The 16,903-nt window shown below is 52.7% G+C and overlaps 1 protein-coding gene across 1 annotated transcript in view; it reads left to right on the top strand.

Moving 5' to 3' along the window:
• TFCP2L1 (transcription factor CP2 like 1) overlaps positions 1–15,422 on the top strand; it is a 56,938-nt gene extending 41,516 nt beyond the window's left edge. The window contains exons 9-16 of the mRNA XM_035006549.1: positions 1,057–1,148; positions 2,824–2,872; positions 2,966–3,059; positions 5,341–5,431; positions 6,156–6,256; positions 9,606–9,748; positions 13,728–13,779; positions 14,667–15,422. Of these exons, the coding sequence (XP_034862440.1) occupies positions 1,057–1,148; positions 2,824–2,872; positions 2,966–3,059; positions 5,341–5,431; positions 6,156–6,256; positions 9,606–9,748; positions 13,728–13,779; positions 14,667–14,713 (669 nt within the window). The 3' untranslated portion in view covers positions 14,714–15,422. The remainder of the gene's footprint in view (positions 1–1,056; positions 1,149–2,823; positions 2,873–2,965; positions 3,060–5,340; positions 5,432–6,155; positions 6,257–9,605; positions 9,749–13,727; positions 13,780–14,666) is intronic.
• The last annotated feature ends 1,481 nt before the right edge of the window (positions 15,423–16,903 follow it).

Genomic DNA, 16,903 nt, shown 5'->3' with positions numbered 1-16,903 from the left:
AGTAAATCTTAGGAATGCTTCAAATTGGCTGTCTCCAAAGAGGTGTCATCACAGGGAAGGGAAGAAATGAATACTTTGTCCGCTGGCTTCCCCAACAGGCAAAACCTGTATGTCTTTGCTTTCTTTGGGCGATTCTCACATATGTTCATTTTTGGCTTCTGCACAAAAAGTGCCTTGAGGTCAAGGATCATGTCTTTCGTGTTTTCTTTGTCTCCCTTAGCTCCTAGCAGGACACCTGACATGTAACAAACACACGTAGAATGATGTCCAGAGGGGCTGGCCTGCTCTTGGAGGTGCTCACGTGCCTCGTGCTCTCCAGGGCCTTTCGGGCGATTCTGTTTTCAAATAGTGCAGGTTTTAGTACTGAACTTTTTGGTAAGATTTTTATTTATTTATTTATTTTAGGGAGTGAGAGAATGGGGAGGAGCGGAGGGAGAGGGAGAGGGACAAGCAGACTCCCTGGTGCGCGTGGAACCTGACGCGGGGCTCCATCTCATGACCCTGAGAGCATGACCTGAGCCGAAACCAAGAGTCTGGACGCTTAACTGACTGAGCCACCCAGGCGCCCCAGTACTGAACTTCACTGATGATTTTTGTTTGGAAGTTATCCGTGTCCAGTGCCCCCTTTTTCATGCGTGGGCACACATTCATCTACACCTGGAAACCCTGCCCTCTCGGCAGCTGGTCTCTGTTGTCAGCTCTCTTGTCCTGTGGACCCAGGTGACCGATGAGGTTTCTTTCCTTCGTTGGTTCGACTGCTAGGAAGCTCACGGAGACGCATGCCTTGCTTTGCTTGCTCTGGGAATGGCTGAATCTCAGGTCTCTTCTCTGCCGTGCTTGATTTCTTGGGTGTGGCCCTAGTAAACCCACACTTCGTTGCCTCCTGTGGTCCCTGGGAGAATGTGGGGGAATGTTGAGGAATCTGTGGTTTCCTGCGCCGGCCTTGATGGATGCTGGTTTGGTTGGGGAGAGGAGCCGGGTCAGCACCTCTATGGCCCGAGTTCCTCCTGACTACCACGGCCCGCGAGTCACTGCCGCCTTGTGCTCTTTCTGCAGTGCTCCCCGTGGCCGGACATGGCCTACCAAGTGAACAGCGCCCCGTCTCCAAGCTACAATGGCTCTCCAAACAGCTTCAGCCTTGGCGAAGGGTACGTCCGCCGTCTTTCCCTTCGGAGGTCCTGGAGTGATGATGGGTCTCGGCTCCTTTCTTGATCTTCTTCCCTGTGTCTTCCCCCTTTGGTGTGCTGACGCCAGTGTGGGCTGCAGGGAGGCACTTTGAATATGTGCACGTTTTCTGTGCTTGGACACGCTTCTGTAAACACTGTCTGCTGGGGCAGCAGCCCAGAACCCGCCCTCCCACCCCTTCCCCCCCTGTAGAAGCAGGTGGGCAGAATGGCCTTCTAGACAGATGGGGCCTTAGGAGCAGCCGTTCGGGTGGCTCAGCGGCTGCGAGGGCCCGTCCTGGTTCTTTCCGGGTCCTTGTGCGCATTCCCCAGGTAGCATGGGTCAGCGCAGGATGTTTCAGGGCTTGTAACACGGGAGTGGCCTCACTCCTGGTCACCCGGCTCTGCAGATGCACAGGCCACACAGACTGTAAGGTGACCGTTGTGCAGGGGTTGGCGGGCATCGGTCCGACCCGTCCCGGGCTGCGAGGCACAGGAAGGGCTCACGGCGCCACTGTGATGGCTGCGCATATCCTGATCCTGTTTCTGGGGGGCAGCGGGGAGCAGGGAGACACCAGGCAGGTTCAGCAGGTAGGCGTGGAACCTGTGGGCTCCTCAAAGCCCGTGCTTGGCGTGCAGAGAACTTTACTAACGGGAGAGTGAGAGTGTCCATGAACTTGATTTCACAAGGTCACGAGGGGCCCCCCTGAGAAGGGGGCGCACATAGCCAAGGTGTCATGCTCAGATTCAGGTGGACCAAGTGTTAAATCCCCCCTTTCTAGGGGTGAGCTCCTAAACCTCCCTCAGCCTCACTTTGTCCGCTACCAAGGGAGTGAGGATTCACGCAGGGACGGGGGGACTGTGTAAGGCGCCCGGTGCCTCACGGACACTGGACAAAGGGCAGCTCTTGTCGCTGACGACCGGTCTGAGGATCATCCCAGCAAGGGCCTGTTCTTCATTGCTCCTGTGGTAAGGTGCACGCAAAGTAACACTTACCAGGTTGTCATTTTAAATGTAGAATGAGACACCTACGTCCATCCACGTTGTGCCTTCTCCACGGTGTCTGTCTGGGAGGGTCACTTAAAGATGTATCTTTCTCTTAATTTAAAAAAGTCCAGGTGTTCATGTCTGTGCCTTCCCCATGGGTGAGCCCCGGAGGGAGGGCAGTGTGTCTCCAGCCATGAGAATGTTCTCCTCGTGGATGGATGCCACTCTGCGGCCTGCCTGTTCAGGGCGGGATACCTCCCCAGGAGCCCGCAGCCCTCTCCTGTCTCCACAGAGAGGGGTTTGGCTGCCGCTGTCCAGGCACCCAAACGGCACCTGGGGCTCCTCGGGCAGATTGCCCTCCCCTGGGGCCGAGGCTGGTGGGGGATCTCTGCGTGGGAGGGAATCGGATGCAAACAAACCCCAAGCTCGGGGTGGAGGGGTGATTTGTTGGCCCGGCTGTGTTGCTAGTCAGAACATTGTGTCTGCCCTGAAGGGTTGGTCAGGGATTTTGAGGGATTGTGTGGGCGGTTCCGCCTACGTGTCTCTGACCTGGGAAATTCTTGAGGCCCTGCTGCATTTATAAGGGAGTGCCATTCCATGAGGGGAGGGGAGAGCGCTGGGCTGGGAGAAGGGACTGTCCCTGCAGCTGATCACCGGGTCTCTTCCTTTGCAGGAACAGCTCTCCGACGCACCCGGTGGAGACCCTGCCCCTGGGCAATGATGTAAGTGTCTGCAGCAGGACTCTCTGGCTGGGTGTCCCTGGGCAGACCCGGCGTGGTCATGTCAAGGCCCCCCTCCTCTCTCTCTGCCTGCAGCACCTGCTTCCGTCAGCCTCGATCCAGGATGCCCAGCAGTGGCTCCACCGAAACAGGTTCTCACAGTTCTGCCGGCTCTTCGCCAGCTTCTCGGGTGAGCATCTCTGTGTTGTTCTTAAAACCCACAGGGATCTTAGAAGCACTTCACAAAGCCAGTTGCCTTCCTGGACTTGCCCGCACTCCCTGCTGGGCCATGGTTTGTTCCTGGGGACCCAGTGTGGCGTGGGTCACTCGCTCACTTTTTGCTGACCCTGGGCCAAGTGCTAAAATAGGAAGCCCTGCCTCTCGGCATTTCCAGTCGAGTGTGGCTTTCAGGGAGGACCATCTGGGTCCCCTGGGGTGGGCCCTAGTCTGCCCGGGAAAGGCCCCCCGCGCCAGACGGGCTGGGGCACACTCAGCAAGCCTTCTTAGCACTTTTCCCACCAACATGCCGCCCATCCGTCACGCTGTCTCTGGAGCCACGACCTGGGAGATGGTGGTGAAGGCCACAGGGGAGAAGGGGAGGCTGCTTCTTCCTTTACACTCTTACCAGAGGGGCCGGCAGACAGAGACCCGGAGCCAGGGCTGTCTGGCATAAGGGTAAACAGAGCAGTGAACCCTGCCACCAAGTCGAGTCAATCCACAGTGACCAGGAATAAAGTTTTGACCCAGAACTAGAGGAGTGGCTCCCAAGGACATCTGTGAGAAGGGAAGGAAAACCACACATGGTTGTCTCAGTTCAGCTTTTGCAAGAACTTCGGGGAGGCAGGTACGAGGAGGGTCGGGCGGGGACCCTGTCCTCAGGAGCTTGCAGCTTTGAGTCTGCACAGATGTGTGAACCACGCATTTCAGTGCAGCATGACCCTTTGGTGGTGGGCAGGCTCAGAAGAGGGATCTGGCTCTGGTCAGGGAGGAGCAGGGAGGGATGCTGCCATTTTTGGGGCGGGAGGGGGGTTGCTCAGCATATGCCTTCCCGAGACTGTGCCCTTGAGCAGGGGCTGGGCCCAGGGAAGGAAGTGAGCCAAGTGGGTATGGGGACAGTGAAATGTCCAGGCAGGGGGTGGGGGGGTGGGAGAAGTGCAAGGGCCACAAGGTGGGGGCCTGCCTGGTGTGTTGGCACAGAGCTGGGCACCCAGGTGAGTGGGGCTAAGTGGACTGGGAAAGGAGGTGAGGTCAGAGAGGGACCGAGGGGCCTGGTAGAACAATGGAGGGATTTTGGGCGCTTTTACTCCTTATGTAGTGGGAGCCATTGTGCCTGCAGAATTATGCCTGGAACTGCATCTGAACCATGGCAGGAAAAGGGGGTTGGATATCGTCGCTCCTGGCCATGTGGCCGCTGGCTGGTTTTTAGCAGAAGGCTGATAGCATACTTGTCCCTTGGAGAGACCATATGGGCAATAAGGCTCTAAGGGACTCTTTGGGCTTTGAGGAAGGGACTGCATCCACAGATAAAGATGTTCATAGATCTTTATTCATAATCTCTCCCAGCTGGGAGCAACCCCCGTGCCCATCAGCAGAGAATGGACCCATGATTGTAGCGTATTCATGCAACGGATAATACCTGATAATGGCCATGAATGCTCTCTAACCACAGACAGCATGAATGAGCCCTTAAACAGGACTTGGAGGCCGGGAGCCGGACGTAGGAAAGTACATCCTATTCCATTCCGCTTACGTAAATTTCAAAGAAGCCAGCACGACTTTTTTTTTTTTTTTTTAAAGATTTTATTTATTTATTTATTTGACAGAGAGAGACAGAGCGAGAGAGGGAACACAAGCAGGGGGAGCGGGAGAGGGAGAAGCAGGCCCCCCGCAGAGCAGGGAGCCCAGTGTGGGACTCGATCCCAGGACCCTGGGACCATGACCTGAGCCGAAGGCAGATGCTTAACGACTGAGCCACCCAGGCGCCCGCCAGCACGACTTTTAAGTGCGAGGAGTCAGGATGGTGGTTCCCCAGAGGCGGGGGGTGGCCGGCCTGGGGGGCCAGCGGGAGGTGGGAACGTTCTGCCTCTCACTCCCAGTGGCTGCATGCAGGTAGCTGTGCACTTGTGCATTTAGACAAGTGCTCGTGTCATCAGCGGCCTGTGCTAGGTTATGTGCACTTGTGTTATATGCCAGTGAATGGTACAGAGGGAGGGACGGGAGCTCAGCTGGTGAGGACCTGTCGGCTTTTGTAAATGTCTGTCTGTTCTGTTGACCTTTGAGAACACCACTCCTCTCTGGGGCTGTGATTTCCTGATGTTTAGCTTTTTGTTGTTTCTGTCTCCGTCCAGTGCCCCCTGAGCATGAGGCTGACTCTTCCCTGTCCCCTGCCCACCGTGCAATGTCTGCAGATGCCTGAGGACAGAAGCTTTTCTGTGTGTCCCACTAACGGGCGGCCCCACTTCCCTGCTTAGGTGCTGACTTGCTCAAGATGTCTCGAGACGATCTGGTCCAGATCTGTGGCCCTGCAGATGGGATCCGGCTCTTCAATGCCATCAAAGGCCGGTGGGTGTCAGTTTCCAGCTGGACGCAGGGTATGGCAGGGAGCCCCATCTCAGCCAGGGCTGGGCTGGGTCTGCCACAGTGGAAATGTTCAGGGCCACGCTGTTCAGTCCAGCAGCCCTGGCCAAATGTGGCTGTGGGGCACTTGGTCTCAGGCTAATGTGACTGACCAAGCGAGTTTTAAGTCTCATTTCCCTTTCACGCATGGACAGCACAGTTTTAGAGTGAGGGCGAGAGACTGGGTGTGCATCTCAGGTCTGCCTCTTAAGAGTTGTACACTAGACGAAAGTCCTAACCCCTGTTGAGCCTCGGTTTCCTCCTCTGTAAAATGAGGGCCGTGGTTCCAGCACCCTAGGTGTGTGAGGATGAAATGAGGTAGGCATGTGAAGTTCTGGAAATGGTGCCTGGGGCAGGGTAAGCCAGAGAAAGTGTTTGCTCTTGTTATCGCCCTGAAAAACACCTTGTGTCTTGAGACGCATGTTCTGGGCAGAGTGCCCTCATGGCAGCTTACAGGACTTGGAGGGGTTGGCCCATCCCTCTGCCTTTGGGCAAACCTGCATGAAGCCGTAGAGGCCCAGCCAAAGGCCTTCTGCATCCCCGCGGCCTCCTTTCTTCTCCCTGAATCCTCTCTGCTAGTTCCAACCTGTGTTCTGGAACGTTCTGGAACGTTCCTCCCCACCACCCCCCTCCCCCAATACCTGCTATTTATTTCCCTTCCTCCTGCCAGGAATGTGAGGCCAAAGATGACCATTTACGTCTGTCAGGAGCTGGAGCAGAACCGAGCACCGCTGCAGAAGCGGGATGGTGGTGGGGACAGCAGTCTGTGTGGTGAGTTGTGGGGAGCCCTCCCCTGCCCCGCCAACCCAGGGCTGGTTACCGGGTGGCCAGGTCACAAGAAGACACAGCAGCAACATGAGTCCTCTTGCCCAGAACATGTCCACCGATCACCTCACTCTGCTTTTCTCAGAGGGTTTTTTTTTTTCCAAAGGATGAGTTTTTGTTAAACTTCCTCCTGGGATTGAAATGTTTAAGGTGGAAGTCCTGTCCCGGAACAGCTGGTCCAGCTTACTTATTTGCTCCCTGGGGAGCAGACCCAGAGAGGGGATGTGTCCCCTGACAGCCGCTTGCTTAGCCACTCGTGGTTGAATTGGGCATCAGGCCTTCCGGCTCCCAGGCTAGTGACGCTCGATGGCCTGATTCCCGGAGCGCTTCCTCCTGTGGTGTCCCCCCAGCTGGACGAGTCTTCCCCATTTGGTTTGGCGGCTGCCCGAGGGCAAAGGAGCACGGCTGCAGGAGCTAGAGGTACCTCAGGGGCACGTGACTCTTCTGGGTTGGCAGTTTGGAGGCAGTTTGGTGAGAGGACAGAAGCGTCGAGGTCAGCTGAGTCTGGACACCAGTGCTGGCCATGCCGTGTGTTGGCCATGTGGCCTTGGGCAGGGTATCAGGGCCCGTGCATCTGCTTCTGCACGTGCAGATAGCGACGCTACCCCCAGAGGTGGGAGGTTTCGGCGAGACAAGGCGTGTAAGGCAAAGCGCCTTGCTTCTGAGCGTCTGTGAGTGCTGACGGTCTGACCAGTGGCTGGTCTCCAGCTGCAGAGTCCTTGCTCTTATGCGTATGTCTGCAGAGAGCGAGGGAGCACTGGAGTAGGAAGGCTCACCGAGTCCCTGTCCAAAGGGCTTCCTGTGTGCTCGCTTACTCGCTTCTCCTAGTAGGCACTGTTGGTGATGTTGTTTCGCTGGGGGGGACACTGAGGCACAGGGTGGATCACTGCCCCCAGATGGCAGCATTGTACGTGGCAGAGCCAGGACCCAAACATTCGGACCCTGGGGGCTGGCTTCTGAGCCCTCCGTCTGGCCCCTCTACATTTCTGGAGAACGGCTAGGTCCTTCTCCTCCTTCTCAGCTGTTAGCCCGTGAAGGACAGATCTTGAGCCTTGGGGTTTCCTGCACATGCGGAAAGGGCAGCGTCGTGCATGGCACCTGCTCAGGGCAGGTGCTCCAAGCAGAGCTCGTGATTTATGCTCATGGAGGCCCCGAGTGCTGGTGCTGCCCCTGCACACACCCTGGGGCCCCGGGACGTATAGAGATTATTCCAGGGCTTGCTTCTAGGGTGGCTGAGTTGGGACATGAGCCTGGGATTGCCTACTCTAGAGCCTCATGTTTCCCCGAGCTGCCGCCAACACGGCCCTGGAGGAGAGGTGGCTTGGGAGGCGTTCAGAGGAGTGTCCCACAGACCCTTCAGCTGCCCCAAGCACTCCTGGCTGCCCCCACACTCACCTGGGGCAGGAAAGGCTGGTGACCACAGGTTACAACAAAACGCGCTGGACTGCAAGCCGTCTGGGTCTTTCTGGCCAGCCTGATTTGTTGGAGGAGTGAACTCAGAAAAAGTGGAAGGGGCTCCGAAATGTTGAAAAGCAGCAAAAGTACATTCGAATCTGTTACAGAAGGCAATGCTAGGGAAGAGCTGTGGCATTCTTACCTGCTGTCCGCACTGGGAGGGGCGGTGGCCACATGCTCTGCACAGAATCTGATGGTGGGTCAGCCTGTCTGAAATCCTGGGACGGCCGATCTGTCGTGTGGCTGGAACGCCAGGGCCTCTGCCACCCCCTCTCAGAGGGAGCTGGTGTGTGTGTGTGTGTGTTTGTGTGCGCGTACGTGCATGCATGTGCATATGTGCTTTGGAAATACAGGGCCTCTGAAACCAGGGGTTCCTCAGTTGAGGTAGGAGTTTGGGAACTTCTAGTTTAATCCTGTTGTGCTTTGCTTTTGAGAAACCTGAGGCCCCCCCACCCCGGGTGTTGAGTCATCTGCCCCAGGGCACCCACAGAGCTGGGTTTCCTATAAGGAAGCATTTCCAGCCTCCAGGTCGGTGTTCTCTTCTAGTGGGCTGGTGGTGCTCCCACTGCCCCTCTTCCCTTTGTGGTCACGGTGCTGGAATGGAGTGGTATTTGTGCTGTGGAGAAGGGCAAGGACAAGACCCTTGTGATGTCAGGTCAGTTACCCCTTGTGGAGAAAGGGGAACCCTCCTACACTGCTGGTGGGAATGCAAGCTGGGGCAGCCACTCTGGAAGACAGTATGGAGCTTCCTCCAAAAGTTAAAAATAGAGCTACCCTATGACCCACCAGTTGCAGTACTAGGTATTTACCTAGAGGATACAAACAGTGATTTGAAGGGGCACCTGCACCCCAGTGTTTATAGCAGTGATGTCCACAGTAGCCAAACTATGGAAAGAGCCCCGATGTCCATTGACAGATGAATGGATAAACAAGATGTGGTATATATACACAATGGAATATGAGTCAGCCATCAAAAAATGAAATCTTGACATTTGCAATGACGTGGATGGAACTAGAGGGTATCATGCTAAACGAAATAAGTCAGAGGAAGACAATTATATGACTTCTTCATATGTGGAATTTAAGGAACAAAACAGAGGATCATAGGGGAAGGGAGGGAAAAACAAAAAGACAAAACCAGAGAGGGAGACAAACCATAAGAGACTCTTAATCATAGGAAACAAACTGAGGGTTGGGGGAGGGGAGGGGGGTGGAGGATGGGGTAACCGGGTGATGGGCATTAAGGAGGGCACGTAATGTAATGAGCACTGGGTGTTATACACGACTGACGAATCACTGAGCTCTGTGTCTGAAACTAATAATGCACTATATGTTAATTCATTGATTTTAAATAAAATTTTTTTTAAAAGTAGCAGTTATCCTTAAATCCCGCTCTTGGCCCCTTAGAGCCATCTAGTGACCCCTCTGGGCCATGGAAAGAAAGGAAAGGGGATGCAGGAGTTCTTCCTCTCGCAAGGGTGTGCGTCTGGCCACACGTCAGAATCACTAGAAGCTTGTTAGAGATACAGAGCTCTCCAGCCTCTGCGCCGCCATGGGCGTCATTGGGTATGGGCTGGATGCAGGAATTCTCCATTTTACGTACGATCTCCCAAGGGAGGCTGGTACAGGAATGAAGAACCGTGGCCTGGCTGCCTTGCCCTTGCCACTGGGCTGTGCAGAGGCTTTGTGCCTGTTACAGCCGGATCCCACGGAATGAGTCTGGGCACGAGTATCCGTACAACCGAGGGACTGATTCTGGGGGGGTGGGTTGAGCTTGGGGGTAGGTAGGCTCCTCAGCAGGGGTGTGTTCTATAGAAGGCCCTGTCCCTTGCCCCTCCAGTGTACCATGCCATCTTCTTGGAAGAGCTGACGACCTTGGAGCTGGTTGAGAAGATCGCCAACCTGTACAGCATCCCCCCCCAGCATATCCACCGAGTCTACCGGCAGGGCCCCACGGGCATCCACGTGGTGGTGAGCAACGAGGTGAGCACTGCCCCCACCCCGACTCGTGGCCCGGGGCTTGGGGCCGTAGGGAGGCGCGGCAGACCTGCTCCAGAAACGCCCCAGCTGGGGTTTGGGGATGACTTCTGCCCAAAGATGGCGAACGGGTTTTGTCTGCATGCCATAGGCTCTTGGCTGCCCCTGGAGTGCGGGGGTGGGGGGAGTTCCGAGGCTCTGAATAGCTACCTAGTATCCACTCCTTACCCCATCCTCGGCCGGCCGTGCGCCATGCAGGAACTGTGGCATTGACTGCACCCCTGCCCCCAGGATGCTTACAGTCAGGGCTGTGAGAAGTCAGGAGGGAGAGCAGCAGGTCCCAGGGGTGGTGGAATGGACGGCGGTCCGGGTGGTGGAGAGGACGCAGGTCACATGGGAGCCCAGAGCCCTTCTCTGCTGACCCGCGAAGGTGCCACGGCCTTCCTGGGTCTGCCCTTGGCTGCACAGATCTATGCGGGGCACGAGCAGCCTCTGGCAGAGGGCACAGAGTGATCTGGTCCCACTCATGGCCAAGGAGGGTTTGCAGCTACATCTAGACATTCCTGATGCCTCGTTTTAAGCTTGTTCTGTCCTGGACCCCTCCTCTTGCTAATAATAGTCTGGAGTGCCGGCATTTATCCACTGCTTACTGTCCTAAGTACACATGTTGTGACTCATTTATTAATCCTGACAGCCTCCCTATGAACTGGGTGAAATCGCATTTCACAGGTAAGAAACTGAGGCCCAGAGAGGCTGAGTAATTGCCCCAGGTCGCACGGCCGGTAAAGGGTGGAGCTAGGGTGGGAACCCTGGTGTCCAGCTGCAGAGCCCACCTCCCCTGAAATGACGCCTTTAGAGAAACAGAGCTGGTCTGATGGGATAAGGGGGGGGCACGCTGAGCCCCCAGCAGACCCCAGCAAGCCCATTGTGGGAGCTCTGAGAGCATCTTTGTAGAGGAAATGGTACATGAATGGTGTCTGGGGAAGTAGAGAGAATGTGGGCTCTGGAATCGGACATGTGTTCCCACCCGGACCTTGCTGCTAGGAGCGGTGTGACTCTGGGCAGATTTACTTAACCCCTTTGAGCCTCCGTTTCCACATCTATAAAATGGGGATCATTACACCCACTGAGCAGGTTGTAGTAAGGATCAAATGAGAAAACAAAACAGTGTCAGGCACCGGGAGATACCAGATAAGCTGGTGGTCGTGGTAATTGACAGTGCTGGGCACTTTTAACTTTGGGGAGTAAGTGATGGAGAGATCTTTAAATTTGATAGTATATAAAGTGTAAGGCTTATAATGGTCTGTATATTTCATATATTGTCATTATTGGTGATAATCCTATTCCCACTTGTCATTACAATTGCCCAAGCCCCTTGAATGGGAGTCCCCATTTCATGGGAGTTTGGTCCTGGAGGTTGGCAAAGCGCTGGTGGTTTTCTTCCTCTTGAATTAAAAAGCAATTCATGGAGCACCTGGCTGGCTCGGTTGGGGGGGAGCATGAGACTCTTGATCTCGGGGTTGTGAGTTCGAGCCCCATGTTGGGTGCAGAGATTACTTAAAAATAAAAAATAAATTCACAGCATAAGTCAGGAAATATAAAACAGCGGAGGGCAAATGTGAAAGGCACTTGTCTTCCCCACTCTTTTCCTAGAGGAGTGCATATTATCTTGGATGTGATTCTGCCAGATAATGTTTTGTGCGGGCATCTGTCGTGTGCCTGAGCATTGTATAGGTGTGGATTCCTAAAACACCCAACAGAGATCCAGCTGTACATTTATCTGCCACTGGCTGGTTTTGCCCCCTGGTCAGAATTCCTTCCATATCATTCCACTGAAATCTCAGGCAGCTGTTTCCCTATCCCCACTTCCCAGACAGACTGGAGCCCAGGGTTCCTGACCTGAGCACTTCCTTGAGAATAGCCAGGGAGGTTCTGACACCTGAGCAGTGAGTGGGCTGCCGTGGTGGCGCAGGAAAACTCGGCACTCTGCATTTCGGAATGAATTTCTTTGGTGAAGACAAAAGCCAAGAATGTGCGGAACCCTTGCCGTGTCATGGGTCCCTACAGGAAGTCCCTTCCCCAGCTCGCCCTGTGCCCTCCCCAGTGGGCAGTTAAGCAAGTGAAGCAGAGAACAGAACCACAGTGCTACCTCAGCTAAGTAGGCGATTCATATTCCCCGAAGTCTCCTTGCCTCTTAACCCTGAATCAATTGGAAACCTTTGGTTCTTAATTGCCCCGACTGCTGGAGGCAGCCCGGCCAGCCGCCGCGGAGCCGGCCCCTGAGGTGCAAGGGCACTTAATTAAACAAGGGAGTTACTGATTAAGCCCATGTGGGCTCTGCGTAGGGCTTCGCATGCCCAAGTGGCTGGGCTGCCAAGAGTCCTAGAGGGAGCAGGCCAGCAGTATAGAATAAATGTACTTCACGCATCATTAGGCTCCACAGGGAGGGGCAGGGGTCGACAGGTGGATGGATTTGCAGGTTTTGGGGCAATAATCCAGAGGAGGCAATGACATGTGGGTTGCATTTTTTTTTTAATTTGGAAAGGGGTTTTGCTGCGTGTTAGGTAGTATGTGTGTTGTGGGTATGTTTTAAATATTTTTTAAATAGTCTTTTTCCATTTATATTGCGAAGTATGGCATATGTATGCAAGGAGTATATAGAACTTATTTTTACAGTTTAAGTAAGTGTCCAATACCTGCACTCAGGTTGATGCAGTATTATATTAGAAGCCTCTTTGTGGGCTGATTACCTCTTCCACTCCACCTCTCCACCTCTCCACCTGCTGGTCTGAATTTTGTACTGATTATTCCCTTTTCCTTCTCAATATATTGTTTTGATTTTGCCCATTTTAAAACTTCATATAGGTGGGATAATAGCATGTTTTCCTGTGACTTTCTTTGATTTTACTTTATATTTTTGAGATTTACGCATGTTGAGATGCTGCCGGAGGCCCCTGGCCCACTGGATGGCGTGGCGTGATTAGGTGACCGTTCGTTCGTGCTTCTACTACTGACTGGCATGGGGGCTGCTTCCAGTTATCTTTTTTTTTTTTAAGTTTTTATGCAAGTAATCTCTGCATCCCACGTGGGGCTCCAAGTCAACCCTGAGATCAAGAGTCGCACGCCCTTCAGGCTGAGCCAGCCAGGTGCCCCTCCAGTTCCCGTTCTTCCCAGCCAGTGCTGCTGTTTGTGTTCTTAGGTGTGCTTTGTGTGTGCACGTGCAGGGCTTTCTCTAGGACGCTGGCCTGGAAGAGTAAGGTACCCAATCCTGTGGACAGCTTTGTAAAGTGGTTGTAGAGATTAACGCTCCACCAGCAGTGGGGGCCCATTCCTATTGTTCTGTATATTGGTTCTGTTCTTCTGTCATGGGAGCAGCCCCATTTTACAGATGGGGCACAGAGACCAGAAGGGGAAAGGCTGACTTCTCCAAGGTCACCTGGTAGTTAACCAAAACAAGAACTGCGGAGGCGGCTGAGTAATTGTTCTATTCCTGCCACTTTGTGGACATAGGGAGTGGTGCTATGTTTATATTGGTCCTCATAGGACTCTGATATGCAGAGGCTACTAATTACCAAGGTTTGTTTTTTTTTTTAGCACTTTAGTTTTTTTCTTTGTTGATATTATACACATACATTCTCTTATAATGTGTCCGTTATAGGGATTGGAGGTCCTAGTAAGTAGGAAAAAGGAAAACGAAAGCAAACAAACATGTAGTCCTGTATTAAACGTTAACGTTTCACTTCCCTGCCTGGGTCCTTTCTGTCCTTTATGTTCAGGTTTTGTTAATTACGACTGCGATCATCTCGTATATTTATCTTGTTTCGTGTTTCCTTAGTGAGTGTTAAGTGGAACTATTTTCCTGCATTTGTGCAAACACAGTGACTGTCATTTCTGCCTCCTACGGTGGCTGGGCCCCGTGTCACTGAGGCTTTTCATATTATGAACTCACTGTTGAAGGGACATGGTCTCTCTTTTTGCCTTCCAGATGGTGCAGAATTTCCAAGATGAGTCTTGTTTTATCCTCAGTACCTTAAAAGGTAAAGCCCCCTCCCCGCATACCCCTTTTTCTTGTTTAATTGAAGTAAGCGGGGCCTGCCTGCACAGTGGGTCCCTCGAGAGACATTACCTGGGAACATCCTCTGGGGAAAAGGACGTTTCCCGTTTCACGTCCTGTGAAACCCTGCCCTGGAGATGTGGGAACTTTTGAGATTGGCTCCAAAATCAGTTCTGAAAGGGAAATCCTGGCCAGGCAACGTGTTCTCCATGAACTCAGTACTTGAGTAGAAGTAAGATGCATTTGAGTTTTTCTACAATGAGGGTCTCCAGGAGGAGCAAGTGTGGAATACAGCAGCTGAGCCTGCAGGCCTAGTAGGTCAGGGATCTGGGGCAGGGGTGGGGCATGAAGGTTTCACCTGAGGAAGGGGTCTGAAAGGAACATCTTGTCCCAGGAGAAAGGGGAGACTAGCTGTGACCTTCCTTAGCGCTGGGGCAGGTGAATGTATGGAGTATATCAGAATGAAAGCCCTATGACTGGGTCATAGACCCTGAACGGTGACAGGGCCATTCTTGTCCTCCCCTGTTCTCTAGATCTAGCCAGCAGCTGCCTTCAGAGTGCTGGGGGCCACAATACCCTGAGAAACGCAGTTTGTCCAAAGCCGCCTTGGATAGAGGGCCTTCAGTTCTTGGGCCTAGGGCTGTGGTAGAAAGGCCCATTGCCGAAGAGAGACTCAGTCAGGCAGAAGGCATGTGAAGGCATGTGTTGAAATACCTATTTTTGTTAGCACACTTCGCTCTCTGCAGTTGTGTTTTGAGCCAGTATCCATGGCGGGGCTTCTGGTACACCCGTACCGTGCCCTCCCCGATTCCCCAAGGTCACAGCGTCGTGCCTTTCTTCCTGTAAAATGCCCAGTGTTTGTCTTTGCAGCCGAGAGCAATGACGGCTACCACGTCATCCTGAAATGTGGCCTCTGAGCAGAAGCAGCGTGTGTAAAGTAAAGCCTCCACCTCCCCGCCCCGTGGATTCCCTTGGACGTAGAAGTGGCACCTCTGTAGGCTGCGGCCTCACCTGGCAAGCTGTGACTAGGAGGGCCTTGGCCCCGTCTGAAAACCACGGACCAGTAACAGCGGAAACCCGTGGATGCGGTCTCTGGCATGCGGAAAGCCAGTGGCTCCTCTCTCCCTTCCTCTTGGCCTCCGGCTTTTGAATCGTTCCTTGTTCTTTGCCTGCTGTCCTAGAGAGGCGAACAGTGGGGGCATCTTCTCTGAAACCCCTCACTCCCTTGTTGGAGGCTAGGTCACTGGGTATCTTGGTGCCACTGTACCCTTCTGAACCACTCCCCTGCCTCCAGGGAAAGCCCTGCCTCACCCCCAACCTTCCCCTTCTTTGGTAACCGGCTCCGTGACCAGGACTGCTGACTGGATGTAGGTGGGTCGCCTCCATTCTGTCTTAATGTTGGTTTCCCTTCTCGGCGACCCTGGTGAGCATCTGTCTTTCCAGTTCTCGGATGGATTGATGGGAATGGGATTTATTCTGTGCCTTCTGCTTCTTTCGCCTTCACTCTCATTTCTAAGGACCTGCCGCCGCGGCGCCCAGAGATGGGCTCTCCTGTCTCTGCGTTAGTCATGTAGACACTACAGTGCATGTGTAGGACCCGCCACACAGACCCGGGTCTGTGCCCTTGGGAGGGAGGGAGAGGATAGAACAACTATTTTCAGGTACTTTCTCACGCATATAAAAGGGATGAGAACAAAACGATTTATTTTTTCTTGAACTTATTTTATATAATTTTATTTCCTCAGCAATCATGGGTAAAAGGAGGACATTTTAGGAAATGAGTGTCCCACTGTGTGATCAGATGACCTTGACAGTCATGATAGCAGGCCCTTGTGCATGGACTGAACCAAGTCCCGAATAGAGAAGACCTTGGTTAACCACTGCCAAACTTGCCAAGTTTCCTAGGGACTTTGTCTCCTCTCTGAGGACCCCCATTTAAATGTTTATCTTTTTTCATGTGTAGAGAGAGTGTTTAGGGCATTTTGCCTGCATTGGGATGGTTGGGTCACCTCTCTTAGTGGCTTAATTATGGGGAAATTTGAGTATACTGAGGAATTAGTCTTCATCTTGCCTCTGTTTCCTGGGACCCAGTCATCTAAACCCTTTGCTAACTTAGGTTTATCTTCCAAAGCACCAGGAAGCCCTATGACCAACCGAGCAGGATTTTACAACTTCTAAAGTGCAGCTTTGGGGAATATAGGGAATATAGATAGTGTTAGGGTCAAAGATGATCAGAACCGGGTAGACCTTGTTTTACAGATGAGGAAACTGAAACCTAGAGGGGCAAAGCCACCTGCCTGATAATCACGTAGTGACAGGGCAGTGATAGAAATTTATCATATAAATCAAGACACTTCAGATGGCGAAAGGGGCTCTCTAGTCATGGTTATGTTGGGACAACAGGTATGGTGTTCCTCCAGAGTACAACAGGCTCCTGATTCCTTTTCTGTTTTACGGGAGGATGGGGAGCAGGTAACAGCTTTATTGAGCTATAATTCACATACCATACAGTGTACCCATTTATAGTATACAACTCAGTGGTTTTTAGTGAATTCACAGAATCAGCACATTCAATTTGAGAAGATTTTCCTTACCCCCAAAAGAAACCCTATTCCCTTAAGCGATCACCTTCCCTCTCTCCCCCCAACTTCGTTGGTCCTAGGCAACTGCAAATCTACTTTCCATATAGATTTACCTATTCTGGACCTATCATGGTGGCCTTTTGTGGCTGTTTTTTTGTTTTTTTTGGTTTTTTTTTTAAACTAAATGTTTTCTAGGGTCATCCATGTCGAACATGTATCCATACTTCAATTCTTGTTAGAGCTGAATAATGTTTTGTTCTACACTACACTGCATGTGTGGGACCCGCGACACAGACCCGGGTCTGTGGATATACTTACCACATTTTGTATATCCATTCACTGGTTGATTGATACATGGGTGGTTTCTACTCTTTGGCTATTATGAATAATGCTGCTATGAACATAGTTGTACAAGTTTTTATGTACACATATGTTTTCATTTCTTTGGGGTATATACTAGGAGTGGAATTGCTGGGTCATATAGAACTCTGTGTTTAACTTTTTGAGAAACAGCCAGACTGTTTT

This window comes from Mirounga leonina, unplaced genomic scaffold (genome assembly GCF_011800145.1).
Source record: "Mirounga leonina isolate KUSES-001 unplaced genomic scaffold, KU_Mleo_1.0 Mir_151, whole genome shotgun sequence".
NCBI lineage: Eukaryota > Metazoa > Chordata > Mammalia > Carnivora > Phocidae > Mirounga > Mirounga leonina.
This window is presented reverse-complemented; position numbering and strand designations above follow the sequence as displayed.